This window comes from Ambystoma mexicanum, chromosome 2p, assembly GCF_040938575.1.
Source record: "Ambystoma mexicanum isolate Mex_15411 chromosome 2p, UKY_AmexF1_1, whole genome shotgun sequence".
Lineage (NCBI taxonomy): Eukaryota > Metazoa > Chordata > Amphibia > Caudata > Ambystomatidae > Ambystoma > Ambystoma mexicanum.
In genome coordinates, this window is record NC_090923.1 from 29,978,100 (window position 1) to 29,998,992 (window position 20,893).

The 20,893-nt window shown below is 43.0% G+C and overlaps 1 protein-coding gene across 1 annotated transcript in view; it reads left to right on the forward strand.

The window, feature by feature from the left end:
* LOC138566162 (amine sulfotransferase-like) overlaps positions 1–20,893 on the forward strand; it is a 624,857-nt gene that overhangs the window by 341,443 nt on the left and 262,521 nt on the right. Inside the window, exon 4 of the mRNA XM_069643192.1 lies at positions 1,774–1,982. Within this exon, the coding sequence (XP_069499293.1) occupies positions 1,774–1,982 (209 nt within the window). The remainder of the gene's footprint in view (positions 1–1,773; positions 1,983–20,893) is intronic.

The window sequence follows — 20,893 nt, forward strand, 5'->3', positions numbered from 1 at the left end:
TGGACTGACCCCTGAAACGGTTTAAGACAAAGTAAAAAAATAAATAATTCTGCTTACAACCAAGTGATTATTTTCCATAAAATTGTAACAAATATAATACATGATCCTTGACACCTCGCAATCCCACCTTCCCACCACCTTAACCTATTCCCTTACCCTTCCTCATATATTGTTTTAATTTGACCAAAAAAAATTTAAAAAATGTAGTCAAATCAAAAAGGTCAAAGGTTTTTTGATCAAGTAAGCTAATACGAAAATTGCGAGGGCATTCTCTGCAGCTAATCTAAGCCACCTGTGAGCAATCAACCTAATTTTCATTAGGAAACTGGTAGACATAAGGTTTGCTCTAGACTGTAGCACCCAAATTTCAGCCCATTCAAAGATTTTCTAGGGCGGTAACAAGCTTGGGTTCATATCCAAACAGCACAAGTGAAATGTCACATAAATCGGTATAGATAGATAATATGTGAAGAGGAAAACCACAAATGCCGCTCTGAAATGCTCAAGCAGGGAAAAGGCCTGTTGTGATAATGACTACTAACTAAAAGAAAAAGATTCCCTCCCTAGACATGGATGTGTACATTATATAAACAATTACATGTTTAGATTGGAACCAATACCATTTTCAACAACCAACACATTTGTATAATTATATTTCTTTATATTCTCGTTTCTCAATCTTTTTTGGTATCAAACTTATTTACATTTGAAATGTGCCACAAGTTAATGTTTCCTTATTTTACAGTTGTGCACTAAGAACTCCCAAGTCTCAATACGTTCATCTAGTTGTCTGGGACTCGTATCCATTTTACCTTAATTCATGGGTGATTTTAGCTATACTTCCATTTGCCCATAATGGATATTTCATCTTATAAACATGTTTTCCCTTCCAGCTGATTTTTGAAATTCTTCAGGAAGATTATGTTTATATCCAAAACCCATGTGTCACAAGGGCATTGAAAACTGTCTGTGAGAACAAGAATGCTGCTATTCTAGTCTATATTGTATCTTACCTTGAGTTTATTTTGGCTGTTGGAGGAGTTTGAATGGCATGCTGATTGGAGGGAGAATATCAGTATTAATGTGCACCTGTATATTTGAAATGGCTTAGACTGGAACCTGGTTTTCAATGTATCTGCAACCGAGCAACTTTAGAGGTACAGACACCCACTGCTTGGACAGCATTTCTCCTTCATCGCCCCTTTAGGAATGTCACCATAAATGAGGCACCGCCATGCACTAGAGATAATCACACAAATGACAAAGCAGTTGATTTGTATGTACCTACATTTCCTACAGGGCAAGAGGAAGAAAACGAGTGGTTAGACTAACTTTCCATAACATTTGAAGCCCGAGCCAAACAATGCCCAAATGGACAGTAAGATTATATTCAAGAAATAATGGTGAATTGTTCGCGTTTTGTAGTTTTGAATGGCAATTACAATGTCTCTTTAATAATGTTTTACACTCAATGTCCATGGTTCTGTTAAGTAAAACGCAACAGTATTTTATTGATGTTCACTATCAAACCAAGAGTGCCCGGCAGGCACTTTGTTATTGACACACCCACAGGCTTCCCTCAGCCACTCGATTGGCCCACTACGAAAGGCCTACATCCATGCCCACTAGCCACTTAAGTCTTGGCATGGGCTTCGGCTAGGCCCGGATCGCAACTGATCGCTCTTCATTATAGAGGAGCAAGGAACATTGATTGCATCTTTAAAAAAAGCCCATTTGGAAATACTCTTAAAGTAATACACATTTTTTTTACAGGTACCATTTTTATTCAGCAGGTTGTGAGTCTGATTTTAAATGAGGGGCATCGCCATAGAAAAGAAAATATAGTAAATATTGACAGAGCCCCATGGATTGAATACAACATAAAAAAACGTGATCTTAAAAACATCCCCTCACCACGTTTATTTTCCTCTCACCTTCCATATCATTTGGTACCCAGAGGTCTAAGAAACAAAAGAGGAAAGGTAGGCCATTTTTCATTTTGCTTTAACTTTGTTTATTTATTTATGGTGGGTATGTCACATTTCATGATGCACTTTCCAAGTCTTATGATACTGCATGCATGGTTCAATCATTTTTGGCAAACATGTGCACTACCTTATCTGCAGTAGGTTCATTGCCATTGACAGCGCAGCTCTATCTTTCTCTGTCTCATCGAAGGTTCCCAGTATGTTTCCCAGCTCGCTTCTCTATTATCCTTTGACTGGAGACGAGACATGTGCCCATGCTTGGCGTATTGGTCTTTAGTGCAGAAAGCGTAACATACTACTCAAACCCATCAGAAACATGGCATAACTAATTCCTTATCATTGTGTCTGGTAAGAAACCTTGGCGTCTCCCTCCCCTTTCACTCTGTCCGCTGCCAAACCTACAGCTGGTGGAAAGAAACAGCATTAGCTCCAGGCACGCGCCAATGCTGCTCTACATATGGTGTCACTATGTGCCAGTACTTCATTTTCTGCTCCCCCAAATGTCACTTGCACATGGATTTTCCATGCCTCGTGTTCTACAGAGAAGTGTACATCTGACACCCAAATGATAGGGTCACTAATAACGTGATATCAATGGCCAAATGACCTTTCTGCCATCTAATGAGGCAACAGTAGGTGGTCAAAACTCCTGAACTGCCCATGTGTTTCTTCACTTTTTCCTCATTGGATGAATAACTTTTTAGAGACCTCCTCCTAGGCCTCATTCATAAGAGTGGGCAGCCCTCCACTTGGACAGTCTCGTGGGTCAAACTTGATACCGAGGCTGGGGATTGGTGGATCCATAAGATCTCCTGGAATTCTCTGGTAGGCTACAACAGTGTTCAAACTCAGGCATGAGGTTGGATTTAAAAAACACCAAAAAAGATTTCCCTCTCATTTGACCTGTTCTGTTTCCTGCTGTTTGTCTCTTCCTAATAACTGTAATAAGATTCCCCGCCCCTTTCATTTGTTTACCCCTTTGCCTTTTGTGTTCTTAGTCCCATATTGATGCGTGTTTTACCTGCTACGCTTCATGTGGCTCTTTCATTTTTTTCCAAACATTCCTCTTGACTAAAAAATACTTTTTTTTACAAACCTGTTCCCTTTTTTGTATTGCTGCTTGCTTGTTAAATCACAAAAACTCCCCAGATATACCTATCTGTATAGTCACCTTCCTGTATGTGTCTAATAACCGTTTCCAATTGTCTATGCGAGTCTCGTGTGGATCCTTGTGTTTGCCTTAGTCACTTGTCTGTGTTGTGTTTGTTGAGTTGCAGTTCTCAGAATGAAATTGAAATCATGAAGCTTCACTTAGTGTTGTACCCCAAGGAGGACTTAGAGGACAGATAGAAGGTTGACTCGTAGGGCAAGGATGTTATTTACCAGGGCTTAAAGGAGAAGGGGATAATGGTGAGGGACTTGTGTGTGGTTGGTTGCACTGCCAGTTTCTCAAAGCTTCAGCAGTTTTTGGTTAAGGTAGGAGAGTAATTGAGAAAATCTTCAAAAATATGAACTGAGTCCGGCATGACAAGTGGAGTGTTCATACTGTCACAAGAGAAGGTTGCGTTGAGCGGTGCTAGTGAGGTGTCTGGAGAAACTGACTTTGAGTCAATAACTAATATGAGAACATGGAGATGGTTATTGACCTCCCCGTAGCCAATCAGAATGTTCAGATTGCAGTCAGTCACTACTCGTATTGACTGCATTCTAAGCTTTCTGTCTCACTGGGAGGAACGCTTTTTTGCTGCAACATACTATTAAACCCAACAAAGAGAACACTAAAAATTGAAAAAATGCTTTCACTTCCTTATAGAGGAATCTTGTACTTTTACATTACACCTAATGCCGGCTCATGCTAAACTCGCTCCAGTATAACCAAGTTTGAAATTTAAATGCATAACTTTTGAAGCCAACCTTATTTAAATACTACAAAATAAAACACACATTTAATTTACTAAGTCAATGTGTCTATTTACTTTACTCACTGTTAGAGGAGCGTTTTTATTTCACCACGAACACTTCAAAAAAATGTATCGCTACTACTATGTGCTCATGCCTTATAGATCTCGGGAGTGGTCATTATCACCAGGCATAATGGGCTCTCCCAACTCCCTCCCTTGGCCTAAAAGGCTATATTATGGCTATACAGAAAGGCATGATAGCTCCAGACACAATACAGGACTTGCTGGGCAATAATGCTCAATAGATCACCCCCTTGGCGTATGGGGGAGATGGCGGCAACTCATCAGAGATGTGGGGCACACCAGAAACAGGCACAGAGAGGAGAGCAGAGAGCAAGCGGTGCAGGAGACGGAGGTGGTTCTTTAGCAGATGGCTCAGGCAGAGTAAGGGACTGGAGCCCTTGCCCCTGAGCCCACGTTCACAGACTCGTGATGCCAGGCACAGGCATCCCTTGCCTATTTCACATAGGTCAGGGGATATCCTCTCAACCCATGACAGTGCCAACATCTTCATGGGCCTGGTAACACTTTAGCTTTTCTGATGGGAAATCTCTCAGGGTGGAGGAATGCTCTGTGAAATGCATCCTATGCAAGGGTCTAGTCGATATCCCAAGTAAGGGTTGCCCCATGGCAACCTCGACAGTGAACAAGCACAGCTTCCACTGATCACTTTCCAGCAACAACCTAAAGCGGTGGTGATGGCAGTGACGCAGAGTATGCAGGTTTGTCAAAGCAATGCAGTTCCACCTGCACAATCAACCCTCAGTGCCTCATCCTGTGAGCTCGCTCAAGCTCCTGTTTCCTCTGTGCTTATTAACCAGGGGCAACATCCACTTGCAGGATTGTGTCGTTTCTACCACCATAGCATTGTGGTTGTTGCTTTGTGCAATCAAGTACGGGCTAACCAATCCAGAATACATTGTGTATTGTCAGAGGACCATCTGTTGGATGGAGATGAACCCCACAACACTGGAGGATGGGGTTGTGGGGTGCATTTAAATACCCCAAACAGAAGTGCCTTTCACATGAACAGCAGGCCCTTAACTACTGCAACCAAAAATGGTCTGGCCTTTGCTTTTATTTTCACATGAGTGGCAAGAACTTAAACTCTGCAACAAAAACGGCCTGGCTTTTGCTTTTATTTTCACAAGAGTGGCAAGGATTTAAACACAGCAACAAAATCAGTCTGGCTTTTTCTTTGTTGTTCAGGTAAAATTAAAGAACCATCGGGAGAGTGGCCTACCTAGCATTATCCATGGACAAGCAGCAATGTAATTTACCCAAGAAGGAGGTATCAAAGAGTCCTGGGACATGGAAAACAGCATTTTTTAACATTAAAAACAAAAACGGCCTGCACATGTGTTTGAGAATAAAAACGGCTTTAAAAAGCCACAATGGAAAAAGATATCACTGCTCACAGAAAAATGTCAGGAAAGCAAAACATGATGGGGGGGATCCAAAGCAAATGTATATTATGATTTCCCCACAAAACTCCAATCACATGTGAAGAGACACTTCTGGCTGGGGGCAGAGACTTCACAATGAAAAACTTCACTTCAGCTGGATGTCGCACCTCCCAGCTAAGAAAACCGCAATAAAATGTGATGCTGCTGGAGGCGTCAAAATTCCCAATTCTGCAGACTAGCTAGCAGGAAAGCAGAGTTTAAGGCAATCCTTGACTGAAGCATGAAAAAAAAGCTGTGAGCCCTTGTTGCACCCACTTCAAAAGACCCCACACTGGCCTCAAAGGGACTCATAAAGATCTCTGGTCACAGGCTGACCCAGTAGAACAGATGGCTGTGGGGGATGAAGCAGCCATCCCATATGTTGAACAGACGCTCCCAATTTAATTTAAAACACTATTCATTTTTAGGCATTTTGCGCAACCATCAAACTGAGGATTAATTTCAATTTTATGGCATGTTTCATGTCATTTCCAGGTGGTTTTGGGGATATAAATTGCATTTATCTGTGACTTTGGGAACTGTAATGGCCAGTTAGACTAGGTTTCTGGCTGATCTAAAAATGTGCCAAATCTGAGAATTGGTGGAAAGGTGGAAAATGAAATTAGGAACATGCTTAAACGTATTCGTAACTGGTGTACATTTTATGAAAATGACAAAAATGTGACACACGGCCATGCTACATCGTATGGATTTGGGGGTCCGCTTATCTAATTCCCCATGATCACCGCAAACAGAATATGTTTTATATGGCCTTGGCTAGTACGATTAGAAGTTATGAGGCATAACTAGTTTTTGCAAAAAGTGGTAAGAAGAACAAAGGAGGATGACAAATGGAAAAGATAGAAGTTGCTCTCCTCCCCTGAGCAAATCCTGACTTGGTGCGGAGAGAGGGATGGTAACTGTCCAATCCTAGCGCAGGGATAATTAGGGATAATTACAGGGTATCCCCCTAGATTGTAAAAATAGTGAAGTAATTTCTGCTATGTAAGGGGGACTGTACAAGGACAGGGGTAGAGCAACCGGGGAAGACAGAAAAAGGAGGACGAGAGAAGGATGCTGAAACTTACCATCTTTGAGAGTGCAGTGGCCAGACCCCTGCCCTATATGTCCAGAGTGTCCTGAGATCCAGCTGGCTTTCCTGAATATTAAACAAAGGCTTGCTATTTTTGATCACACATTCAGTGGACTTCAGAGATCAGCGGTTAGGCTGTGGCAATACGCAGAGGTGAATGAATTGACCATCAATCAGAATAAAACCGAAGTACTTCTATATACTGCAGGTAAAGTTGCACGCCCCACTATGTATGTTGGCAGGCTTGAAATTAATTACACAAACTCCTATAAATATCTAGGAGTGGAGTTTGATAATAGTGGTAACTATACACTCTGTATCCAGGAAAGAAAGATAAAAGTAGCTCAACTTACAGCTTTAATATGTAGGTTTACCCAGGATCAGAGTGGTTATTAAATCTGGGGTGCAAGACAACTTTATGTGCAGTGTTTCATACCTATGGTCACCTATGGGCTTGAATCACTGACTAACATGAATCTAGACTGGCTTCAGCTCTTGGAGGGGAAGTTCTGGAGACGTATACTTGGTCTCCCCCAATGCATCCCGGTGGCAATATTACGTTTAGAACTAGGGCTTCTTTCCCCTAAATCTGTTGTATTGCGTAAGAGAGCTGAGCTTTACATTACGATTAAGAACAATCCAACTAACCCCTTATTGAAATGTGTAAAAGATCTTTTGGGAGGCTGTAAACAGTCTAAATTGGAGCAAGATATGTTGGCGCTGAGTGAGGCAAGCGGCTGGTCCCCGTGTTGGGGCCAAGATAACCAAAAGATGTTTTGCTGTCTGCAGAAGTCCATCGCACTTTGGGACTGGCAGGAGAATTATGTGCATTTGGCTACCTTGAAAAGTTATAGTTTTGTGACTTATGCCCCCTATACTTTCAAGAAGAGTCAATTATATCTCAATCTCTGCCCTTCCCCGGCGTTGAGACGACGTTTCATCTTGCTCCCTCGCATCAATGATCTACCCACATTAGTAAATAGACCTTGGGTTCATGTGTCTCGACAATCTATAAAAAACTGCAGAGGTTGTGGTATTTCATCCAACTCTGAAACAGCAAGGCATGTGTTAACACAGTGCCCATCGATGAGTCACCATTATTCCAAGTATTTCAGAACTTATGTACATAAAATGGATCATCTGGGATCTCATGAGTTCTGCAATTATTGTATTAACACTCTAAACTCTAGGCTCCATATCGCACTATTTAACATCTGGTTAAGTGGTAATCAGTAAGAGGTATCATTCTTCGCTCTGATCTTAATGAACTGACCTAAGATCTGATTAATTTGAACACCCCCTTCAGGGAAATTTGCTTATTAAGTGTGTTACTAAGGTTTTCATCTGTCAATATACATATTAAGTATATGTATTTATACGAGAAAGTCCAATGAATTGATTGACATTTGATGTACTGATGTATTAATTATTAAGTAAGTATTCTAATTTCTTGTGCCTTCCTGTAAATTTGTGTTAAATGTGTAAAGTTTTAATTTTTTTAAAACTGTATCACATTACAATAAATAAGTAAGTTGCAAAACCCCCAACCCTAAATTGCATAAGCCCTTTATTTTGGCAGCAGTGCATCCAATATTTCCCCATTGAAAACCACAATTGCCAGTGTAGTTCAGTAATCTCTTGTTTGCCTGTGCATGTTAGCATATCCCCATTGAACAACCCCTCATGTGCCTGTGTAAATCCTCAGTATTTTTGTAAGTAAATAAATTAATTCCCCCATTGAATTTCACGGATGAAGATTGTTGAAATTCGAAACCAACAATTTTGTTCCCAGTGCTTTTACATAATTGTTATAGTCATTAAAGTTTTGCTTCAAAAGAATAATTTTAATGTTTTATAAATGTTTATTGGTTTAACATAGGCAAGATAACACATGAGAAGTTAATTTAAGCATTTACATTCGGTTCCAATTGTCGATACATTTCCTGCATAAAACCATTTTCACTAAAAATGTGTGTTAGGCAGAATTATATTCAGTACCCTTTGGGAACACCACACATAGTTAAGACTACAAGTGACAGTACAAATTCACCTTTGGTACAAACCTGTACTACACAGTAAAGTGGTAGCGATGGCTGAGCATCCAGACATATCTCAAGAGCAAGTGAGCAGTATCAATAGTTACACAAAGGACAGCAATTACTATTATTCAAACAAACACTGACTCAAGATTTCTGAGTAAAAGAATATACATTTATTTACACATCAGTTGTTAAACATTTCACTAAAGTAAAGCAGTTGAGGAATCACACTCTTAATACACCACACCACTCCCAATAGATTCTGGACAAGTTAAGCTAAAAAATGAAGTGTGGTAAAATGGCACTCCAATAATTTAAAAGGGAGGTAAAGACAAAGCTATACAAAAATTGACCAGCACCAACAGGTAAGTAAGCAGGGCAATCTAGAAAAATGAACTACAGTGAGGGAATCAAATCACAAAGGCTTAGGGCCAAAGTCAATAGAACAAAAGTCTTTTGCTCAAGATCACACAGTTCAGGGTAGTTCGAGGTTAAGTCTTTGCCAAGAGTTCCGGACGGGGTTGGTCGGCAGAAAAGTTAGAGTAGAGAAGGACAAACCCTCGGATTGGCGAAAGGTTTCACATACCTTCACCGCGGCTGGATGAAATGAACAACCGGATTCGAACAGTACCTTAAAATGGAGACGCAGCTGGAGCTGAGGCGGACGTTCCTGGAAGGTCCTGCAGGCTCACAGTTCCTGAAGCGACTGTCGAACTGAAACGAAGTAGGAAGACTGGAGGGTCCTGCACTGCCCAGGGAAGAAACCAGCAGCAGAGAAAAGCAATGAATAAAAGGTGCGTTCCTTAAGACGCAAGCAGGGTCCGTTCCTCCTGGCTATCTGGTTCACTATGGCTCTGCACAGCAAATTCGACCAGAAGAGGGAGGCCTGGCTTGGAATTTGGGTGAACTGGTTGGTCCCACCAGCTCAAGGGGAGAAGATTCCTTGAAGATCTTCCCTGTCGTTGGAGTATGATGATTCGGACCTACAGCAGGGCTTCCATGGGCTGTTCAGTCATTGTAGGGGTCCTCTTCGGTCAGCTCCTCTTCGGTTCTTTCGTTCCAGAAGAGACTCTGCCTTTCCAGCCACAGAGACCTGCTTTTTATGCAGTTTTACCCCATTCACAGAGCCTGGCTGTCAATCACACAGCACGGTGGCTGTCCCGCCGGGACTTTCAAAAAGAAATGGCAAATAAACCATGCCAGAACCATATAAAAACATATATGGTCTAGCGGTTTAAGTTCGAGGCTACCAAGATAGCCTAAAACAATACCAAGGTTATTTAAGATAACCGCAGTAGGAAAAATAGGGTAGTTACCACTGCCACCAGCCAAGTCTTAATGGAAAGGGAGTAAAACAATGCTCCAAGAGAAACAGACAAAACAGGATAAGTATTAACCTTTTCCAATACTCTATGTGAGATAGTTTGTACTGGGTCTGTGGATTTAAAGAGACTAATAAAGTCAATGGCAACTTAACATGTTCTGGGAGACAGTAGTCAGTCCCAGAAAATGGAGTCTGAGTTGGGAAGTCTAAAAGACAACCCTATGTAACTGCACTGAAGGTGTTGTGGAACACAAAGCAAAAAGATGATGCCTGTGGAGTAGGTGAGGCTCCACAGTCTCTGAACACAAGAAAATGTTAAACACACACAGCAAAACACATGCAAGAGTGGGAAAAAATGCTCACACTCTTGCCAGGTGAAAAAAATAAATCCTAGAAATCCAGCAAAGCTGCTGAGGGACTCAGTAGGTAAGGGAAATTAGCCATTCTGGAGAATTCTCCCTAACAAGTTGTAAAACTAAAATGAATCCAAAAGAAGAGGTAAGGCACTGAAGTAGACCTTAAAACCAAAGGAGAGTTAGGAAGACCAAAGGAAGAAAAGGAAAAAGAAGAAGAAAGAGGCAATAGATTCTATTCCAAATTCCATCCTTATTTCACTAGGATTATTCAATTCTCGCCTTTAGTAAGATGGCTTCAATGAATTTAAGGACTTTGAGGCATAAACGAATGCTTGCACCCATAATCATCCACTCCCACCAGTTTTGGTCAAGTCCGAAATAGGCAATTCTTTGCGTCTTCTTTAAATGGGTGGTTCGTAAGTCTGCCAATTTAGGGAAGGAGGTGACCCAATGCATAATTGTTTCCACTGTTCCCTCTGTACCACAGAATCTGCAATTGGCATCGCTCTGAGATATTAATTTCCTTTCAAGGGCTATCTCTTTTGTATCTATTATATTTAAACTCACTCTTAAGAGGAGATCTCGATATCTTGGTGAAAGGAATTTTTTCAAATATGTTGGTTATTCGTTTAGTCCTTTTTTTCCTTTTCTTGAGCAGGTCTAGGCAAGTCTCGGTTTCTCAACATTATTGTTTCAATCCAGTCTTGCTCTACTAACTACTTTTTAATTTTCATCGGATTGAAAAGAAGATCTTCTTCACATAAATGTCGATCTCTCATTATGTTTGCGATTTTGGTCCCCCATTTCTAGAGTATGGGGTCCTGGATTTCGTCTTTATGCATGCAGGTTTCTAGGGGGGAATTTCACTCTGCTAGTTTTGTTTTACGATATAGTGTAATAATATTCCAATGCACCAAGCCCTCCAAGGAGTGTAGTCTTAGTTTCGGCGAATGACTGCCAAATGGAGAGCATTAGGTAATCGTAAGCATTTCTGCCAAAATAGCCCCTCTAGAGTTAGCCAGATTTTCCATGGTAGGCATAGCATTCCTTCTGAGCCATATGCTTCTTTCTCTCAGCCAGAGCATCAGCTAGCCATTTCCAAGATTCCTTCTCGTCTAAAACACCTCTTGACTCTTCTTTTTTAATTCTCACAGTGAAGGTTATTTTACGTAAATCATCTCTATTTGCTATGATCGGGCTCTTGGGGTTTCTTGTCAAATGAATTATTCCAATTGTGAGCTGAAAACCGAATGTGTCCATGTGTTCATTACCAAACAAATCCCTATTTGCATCTGTCAATTTAAACCCCACCTGGTTTCATTAGTGTGTGCAATCCCTTTGCCCAGAAATCTACCTCTTATGTGCCTGTGTCATTGTAACTGAAAACCGTTTTTTTCTTACTGTAAGGGACCCCTTTCCCAGAGCCTACCTGTCATTGTTAGCCTCAGTGTAAACAATTTCCATTTGCCACTGTATTTTCCCTTTGCTTTTGCTATCTCCCAAAAAACGATTTTCCTATTTTATTTTGCGTTATCAAACAAATCCCTATTTGCATCTGTCAATTTAAACCCCAACTAGTTTCATTAGTGTGAGCAATCCCTTTTCCCAGAAGTCTACTTGTTATGTGCCCGCGTCATCGTAACTGAAAACCATTTCTTCTACTGTAAGTTACCCTTTTCCCAGAGCCTACCTGTCATTGAAAGCCTCAGTGTAAACCATTTCCATTTGCCACTGTATTTTCCCTTTGCATTTGCTATCTCCCAAAAACGGTTTTCCTACTTAATTTCTATTTGCCCTGGTGTGCTGCTTAGTATTCTCTAAAACTTTGCCTATCTCCTAAGTGTAAGTAATACAACATTTCTTCTACTCTGTCCCCTAGCAGCTGTGAGAAATAATACAAAATATTCTTCCATTTTGCTCTAGAAACGGGGTTTCTCTTTCTTAGCTGGCTTCCCATCTTGTGGTGGTGGCTTTCCCTCCAAAACCGATTTTCCCCCTATATTCCTACTCCTTGTCACTGCGTTCCATTCAAAGGAATCAAGTTTAATTGAGGTTTGGGAGTGAGTGTGCGGGTGGGAGTGCTTAATTGTAGATGCTATCACTTTGTGGTAAATTGTTCTTTTTCTGTACTGCCATAAAAAGAAAAACGGAATTAACTGTAGTAGTATATTTAAACCTGGTTGTTTTGTAGATATTAGTGCATTTATTGTTTCCACAACATTGGTGGCTGTTTAACTGGTTGATTTTCCTTGTTCATTAAATAATAAATTAATAAATATCTAATTGATACACAACGGCCTGGTTCCTGGTCTATTGGGACAAAGGGTACTGGTGAAGGTTGGGTGTGAGATGGGTTGGAGGCCCCTTAAAAGAATTTGGGTGCATTAATAAAAAGTGTTATCTTGTGTGCCACCTTCATTTGCAAGGGGAGAGATCCTTGACTTGCTGGTGCTGCATAATATACTGTGGCAAACTTGGTGCTCGAGTCCGGGATTAAGAAAACGTTTTCACCAGTGACAGTGTAGAACAACAGACTAGCCGATTGAAGGTATTGTTACATTTAGTTGATGGTAAGCTGTGTTATACTGTGAAGGCACCAGCCAAACTTGTACCCTAGGTGTCAGAGCTGTGTGGCCAAACAAAATACCATAAGCATAAAATAGGCAGGAGCAGGGTGGAGATTTTGCCCTTGCCTATATAAGCCAGCAGGTAGAGAACACTCTTCACAAGGAGCACCGTGGAAATGAACATGGCTAGGAAGCACCTGCTGTCCAAATTGTTCATTAAAAGGGAATGGGCAGAGCACAGACATGAAGCCCGACAATCTAGAATGATGCAACAGGTAACCTCTACAAATATGGATGTGTGGCGGGACAGTGGCCTGTTACATCAAGCCCTGACCAATTTTTACATGATGCAGACCACCAAAGATGAGCAAACTAAAATGGTCATCCTCACTGCATATATGTACTTCCACATGATAGTTATGGAAGAAAGGTACCAGGAAAGTGCAGCCACTGGGCAAAATCAATCTGAGCTTTTAGATCAAACAAAATGATTTAAGGCAGGTAGAGGCGAAAGTGCTACAGAGCCAAAATATTGAGTTAGAATTAGGTGACATTGATCATTCAACAGGTAAAAGGTGAGTTGGCAGCACAGCGACAAATTCATTCAGAGCGAGAGTTCAAATTCTCTTCATTGAGAGAGGAGTGTGAAGAAGGGGTTGAGAACTCAAAGAGTCCACTAAAATTGAATCAACAAGTGGCGTACACTAGAATTTGCTTAGAGGATATAGGCGCTTTGCAAAATCAAATTAAGCAATTAAATGACCAGTGGATTATTAAAGAGGTCAATTCCAAAGTGGATTTTGACCAGGAACGCCAGAAGTTGGGCGCAGTGAAACAGCAGAGAGATCACCTCAGTGAACCGAATGGTAGGCTGTGTCAGGAAAAAGTCCCCTGTGCCAGGAAGTGTGCCAGTTGAAGACAGACCAGGGGAAAGGAGAGTCATGTCTTCACGAAATGACTGATATAAAAGTAGAGTATGAAAGATTAATGGGACATATGAGGCAAATAGAGTTTGACCTAGAGCAGACAACACAGATAAAAACTGCACAGAGTGAGGAGATCTACCTCCTGCAAAAGAAGAGGTATGAGTATTCTCAGATCCTACAAGAGTTACAGAAAGACAGTGAGGCCCTGAATCAAGAGAACAGGGGGCTCCAGGGCCAAGTAATGGCCCAAGGTAATGTTATAGAAGCCAGTCAAGCTCTTGTAGAAGAATAAAGATCTCAGGCCTCTGCATATAACCAAGAAATAGGGCCTGTGAAAGATAAATTAGATACAGAGGAAAAAGAATGGGCTAGATTTAATCAGGTCTTGACGAACCAAGGTCAAGGGAGGGAATGGAAGGACAATCCCTGATTATGGTGGGATGCCTCCTGTGCCAGGGACCTCAAGCCAGCTCACCACCTTGCATGCACAAGGTGCAGCTAACTTCTTACCTATGAGTCAACAAGAACCAGGAAGTATGAGGCAGCTGGACCCAAGCAGGTCTTGAATGACTGAGCGGGAAGGCCAGCCCCCATCAGAGATTGATGGACATGCCTTATTGCTTAGGGTTAAAAATATTTTGGCAAATCTATCTGACTAGGAGGACTCCTATGACGAGAAGATCAGGGAGTTCGAATGGCAGAGACATCAGCTACAAAAGGACCACCTGCTCCACTTTGCAGATAAAGAAGAGTCTGAGTTTAGGCCCCAAAAGAGCATCCTGAAAACCTCCACCCATTCAGGGAGGTGGGGGGAGTTCTCCACCAACCCCGGAAGAAGGGAGGAGTAAGATGAGTACTCCCCTGTGCGAAAGAGGGAGTTCAAGGGAAGTGACCCAGAGAGCCCACAATACAACAGGGGAGAAGAGACCAGGCCCTGTCATTCTGGGAGAGACTCCCAGTCTCAAAGAATCAGGGTTTGCCTTGATGATAGGGATGGGACCTCAAACAACAGCAGATCTGAGTCTGAGGGCGAATGGGAAATGTGCGGGGGGAAAAAGAGGTTGTCAAACAAAAGAGAACTCTGGTAAAAGACTCCATTAGACAAATAAAAGCCATTAGAAACGGCATGACCCTTTACCATAAAAATGCCAAATTCTCAGTCTGGGGGCATCTGGAGCTGTATGACCAGATGATGATGTCATTTGGCATCAAAAATGACCAGAATTCTATGGAGTTTGCCAAGTGGACATTCTCCCCAGAATACTCCAGCTTCTTTGCTGGGCTGGAGGATCAGAATCATTCAAGGTGGTCTACCTACAAGGCGGCCATCTTGAAACACTTCTCCATGCACTGGAACCCTCAGGAGACTTGCAAGGCGGCCTACAACCTGCAGTCCGGAGAGGATCAGGCACCCAGAGAGTTTGTCCAAAAATTGAAAAGAGCATTTGCCCAAACCACTAGACAGGCACGCACAAACAGTAGGGAGTTCATTAACACTTATTTCCATGCCCTCCATAGTACATAATGACCCAATTAGTTAGGGATTTCCACGAAGAAAGGACCCTGTACTGGGTGATAGAGCAAGCTACCCAGACCTATGAGGTCCAGAAGCCTGTGGAAAATAAGAATTCCCCCAAAAATCCCAAACCAACCAACACCTCTGCTGCTGCCAAGGCGGCAGAATTGAAGAATACCCCCATTTTGGATCTAGAAATGGGGGGGCTAAAAATACACCTCCCGTTATAATCTAAATGAGAGGCAGAAAAAACCCTCTGATCAGTACCAAGCAGGTGGTAGCCAGGCAGGGTACCCCACAAATGTGTCACCTGACTCTGCCAACTACATTAGCCCAATGTATGAGGGGAACAGACCCATCTTGGGGTACGTATGGACTCCCCCCGGCTAAAGGGGGGGATCCAACTAGGTAAGTATGGCCCCGGGTAATTTTCCTTCCAACTTTCCCCAAATTTCCCACCAAACTTCCCTCAGGAGGGGAGTAGTATTCCACCCTCCAGTTTAAGCTTCTTGCCCAGGTACCCTCAAAACCCCAACATTCAGAACAATCTTTCTCTCCCTCCCCACTTTCAGCAGTCTAAACCTCTGAATCAGGGAGAAGAGAGACCGAGGATGGAGGGCCTCTAGGGAAACCCTCCATACCCAAGGTACTCTTGGAGAAGGGACAGTTACCCTCCCCGAGAGCAGCAAAGATTTGACCCAAGACCACGTATCTGCCAGAGAGGGTGTCACAACTGGAGCGTCAGGTCCAGAGCTTGACCCAAGGCCTGAGTCACATGTTGAAGGCTCAGCAGAGCCCTTCTATGAACAAAGCTGCCCAGACCAGCTCAAACCCAGGGTCTGGTACCCCAGAGCAATGACAGGGAGAAAACCCAGCAAACCAACAGGTTCCAGAGGAGGAGGCTCGGGAGCAAGGGGAATCCAAAGCCCTAGAGGAAGCTTCCTTCCTCACCCATGAAAGGCCCCTAGAAACCTCTGAACCTGAACCCAAATTTCATACCCCCGAAAAACTGCAACCTAGGGAACAGAGGGTAAGTAGGAGAAACCAAGTGATCAAGAAGACCCATTTTGTTTCAGGAAGTCCACGTCTTTCATTTTCAAGGGGAAGAATCCCTGCAGGATTCAGAGAAGTAAGTCTTCTCTTTTAAGGATGGGGGGTTCGTCCCAAAGAAAAATGGGTCCCAAAAGACCCTAGCTGAGACTGGGTAAGTATGAGGATTGACCTAGAACCGCCTATCCCTAAACCCCAGAAATATCATCCAAAGAGCTCAGAAATGGATGAGGGATCCTCCCCCCAAAAACGGTTCAAGTGACTGCCTCCAAGAAAACGGGGACAGCACAGAATCAGGGGAGAAAGAGGATTCCCAAATCCCCCAAATCTCAGGATGCCAAATTTTGTTTGCAGATTCACGCACTCCGACACAGAAAACTGCCCAAAATCCCACAGTGTCATGGTTCAAGATAAAGAAATTAACTGCCCAGCTGGCCTAAAATGCACATTTCCTTTGCCCCCCTGAGCAGAAAGAAGGCAGGTTTTCATGCCCCCGTGAAGGTACAAGGCCAGTATGCATTTTCAGCACTGGTGGACACAGGATCCCAAGCCACCGTCCTATCCAAAAAGGCTTTGATCAACTCAATGCAGGAAGGCGGGAGAGTCACCAAATGTCATGTACTGATCACAGTATCCATCAATAATTGGTAAAGGATACTGATTAGGACCATAAAGGATACAAGTTGTATGGGCAACATCTGGATCCCTTGACAACAGAAAATGGCTTGAAAGTAGTGAAGTCAAGAGTAGACCTTCCAAATGATGTCACTCTATGACTGCACCTCACAGCCAGAGAGAGAAATCACTGGAAAAGGCGTGGAACAAGAAATAGAAATCAACCGTGAGAAAATAATGTATCATGAATATATAGGTCAATACTGTGTGATTTCTCTTTCTCTGAATTAGAAATAAGGCTACCACTAACCTGTGGAAGTTGAATAGTTGGGAATGGTCCAACCAAAACACTCCAAAACAATCCAAGTAAGAACCAGCGAAAAGGAGGAAAGGTTAGTAAGGGAATCTAATCCCGAGTGGCACAAGGGACTCGCTAGATACCGGGTTAGTGCACCACAGGATAGCGTCCAATGTCTTGTGCACTAAATGTCCTTCCTTGTAAACAAAATAAGTTACCAGTCGGAATAAATATCCTTGCCCTTGAAGATCCGGAGAGAAGCTTAAATAAACAATGAATGTCTTCTTCAATGTGTACACTCTTTTGGATTTGGCTTTATTAGTTGTGGTGGAAAACAGTTCTCCCAAGAAACACTATTAAACTGGAGCATCCATGGTGAAATATGCACAGGGGAGCAGCTGCAAACCAACACACACGGTATATTAATTCAAGGAAACCGCTAGTTAGATAAACAAAAGCAGCAAAGAGAAACCCCTCTTTGTATAACACACGCAGCAGGGAAAACTGTTCCAGGACGCCGCTCTTTCAGTCAGCGGAACAAACACTGGAAAGTAAGCAGCTCTTGAGATGATTCACACGGCAGTGACAACCATTCCAGAACGCCGCTCTTACACGTGGCGGAACACACGCAGCAAAGTAAGCCGCTCCTTAGATGACTCACGCGGCAGGGAAAACGGTTCCAGGACGCTGCTCGTACACGCAGTGCTGAAGTGACTTCCAGGAAGCCGCTGCAATGTTCGAATCACAGACCGCTCAGGAATGTAGGTGGCGGGATAGATGTTCCAAACTCCTTATGAAACAGGAAATAAGGAGACCAAGAACAAAAGCACTTCTAGGAAGGCTGAAGTAATATTCGAGGACGCAGATCTAAAGCTTCAGCCAAACAATTCAAAAAACACGATCAGAAGCAGTGATCGTGACTCCTAGCACTGCTAATGAACATGGCTGGGGAATCACGCGGATAACATTAATCACGTGACTCCGATCTGCGTGAGTAGTGCAAACGCTGTTTTCCAGGTAGAGTATCAAACAACCTCCATTTGGAATAAAATGGTTTGTATGTCCTGTAGGAAAAACATGCCCTAGGAACAGGTGCAGTGAGGTTGTCATGCATGACACCAAATTCTCCTCACACCACTTCCTGTACAACTTCAGAACTTCGATGGAAATTACATTCCCATTAAAGGTACTGCGGATCTGGAGATCAAAATTGGGTGACAGAAGGTGAACCACCCGGTTATTCTCGTTACTCCAGAAGGAACACCCTGTCTCTTAGAGAATGGCCTCCTTCGGAGGTTGTCACCAATAATAGACTGCGTGAACAAGGTCCTCTTGCCACAGACTAACTGGCCAGTAAAATTAAAACAGAGCACAAACTATGTAAGGTTAAATGGCTCATGCCATATGGTTGAGCAGCGGTCTGACAAAATTGAGCTCCACTTTAGGAACAATCAGGTCCCCGACATAACCGTAATTGCTGAAGGAGAAGAAACTGGTGATAGGAACCCTTGTCCATTCTTGAAAATCAACCTTCCTTCCAGTTTAAAGTGGCATTCCGCACTGGAAGGAAATACCCTGAAATGTTATGCTGATCCACAATTTGCAGAGAACCCAAACCCCATGATAAAAAGTGATGAAAAGCCAGCTCAAGGCTTGGCTGATATTCAGAAAAAGGGTGAACAGCTGTTCCTCCCCATTCAGGTAAATGAGGGGGGGAGCCTGTTCTCGCCAGAGTATGCCTGGATAATGGAAAAAGCTTCATCAGCGAAGCGTTATTCAGGAAACTCCCAAAAGATCAGACCATTCCCACATTTAAATTAATTGATAAGTGGGAAATGGGTCTGGAAACCCCCAATTCCAAACATCTTCTGCCTAGCAGGTGCATGCTAAAAATGTACATTGGTGATAAAAGCATAGAGCATAATTGTTGCGTTGTGCGAGATGTCCCTTCCGCCCTCTACTTAGGCAGTGACATTCTCAATCGATTCGCAATTAATTTGGATGTCATCAATTACAAAGTCTGGTCCCGACTGGGGTGTAACCCCATGGGCTTTGGCAATCCTGAAATGGCATTTTGTTCAGCTCAATTGCTGCCGTATGCAGATGAAGTTCAAGCTGAAGAAGAGGTCACCATCCCAGGACGGGCCCGACAATTGATTATCCCCCTAAAAATGAAGAGAGAACAGAAACTCCAAAACCCGGACGCCGACGTAAATTTAAATCATCATCTCCAATAGCAAGGGTTGTCTCTAAACTTGACACCATTAGTTGCCTTAGAACAAGACACCATTCCAATATTGGTAGATAACAGCGACCTAGGAGTATCACTCTGGGTGCAGGCACCTTTATTGGAATGGCGGTTGATGCCCAACATTTCTCCATCGATTTAGGGAATGAAATCATGGGACAGATCCCCAATGACTACTACGATTGTGACGATGACTTACCTCTTGAAAAGATTTTCAACCAGCAAGGGAGGAATTTCTTGGTGTACTCTCCCTGCCCTTATGGGGGGGAAGAGGTGACCTGTGACATCAGGAAGGAGGAGGTGGTATTTCAGGTCAACAGTGACTTTCTCTCCCACCTGAAACCTCTTGTCCAGGCCAACACCATAACCAGAGATCTCTCCATGCAGCTGGAGGATACCACGAAGATCACAAAACACGAGGTCTTTCCAGGCTTCATGCAGATGGTTGAGGAACGCATCCACCTCACTGATGCCTGTGAGACCGAGGAGCAAAAGCAGAAGCAGGTGTTTTTGGATTTTCAAGAAATCTTTGCCGTGGACTCGTATGACTGTGCTCGCATCGTGATACATTCTACATCAATCCCCACAGACCTTGGGATGACTCCTGTATTTATGAAGCAATATCGGTTGCCTCTCGCGTATATGGAGTCTCTCACGAAGATCATCAAGAACTTAGAGTCCTGTGGGATAATTCGTCCAGTCCACAGTACCTCTAATAATCTGGTACTGAGGATACTAAAACCCAATGGCCAATGGAGACTATGCGCGGACATTAGGGAGTTGAATAAATGGGTCCACATGTCCCGATGGCCTCTTCCCTACATTGATCAGATACTGACCGAGATCAAAGGGTCAAAGGTGTATACTGCCATTGACCTGATCAATGGATATTGGACAGTACCTGTAAGTAAGGAAGACCAGTACAAGCTGTCCTTTAGCTTTGCGGGGCAGCAGTACACGTGGACCCGAAACCCCTTTGGATACATAAACTCCGGCAATTCATTTAACATGTTTTTGCACAAGGTCATGCCCCACCTGGGTGAAAGTGGAAACCTGGCCTATGTGAATAATGTTCTAATTAAAAGCTCAACTGTGGAGGAACATATAGCGGAAATCCACTATGTTCTGACCTCGTTGAAGGAAGCCGGACCGAAACTGCCCTTCCAGAAGGCCGCAATAGTGTAAGACCTGCGTGAACTACCTAGGGCATGAAATCACCCCTGAGGGTCTCTGTCCCCAGGCGAAAAAGATGGAAGCATTACTAAAACTACAAGACCCCACAACTCTGCGTGAACTAAGAAGCCTTCTTGGACTAATTATAGTAGAAAGTTCAAAGAAGACTACGCAGAGGTCACAAGACCCTTGGTCCTTTTACTAAAGAACGGGGTCAAGTGGGAGTGGGATACAGTACAAGCCGAGGCAGTGAAGCAACTGCAGAGAAGCCTCCCACAAGCGCCTTGTTTAGCT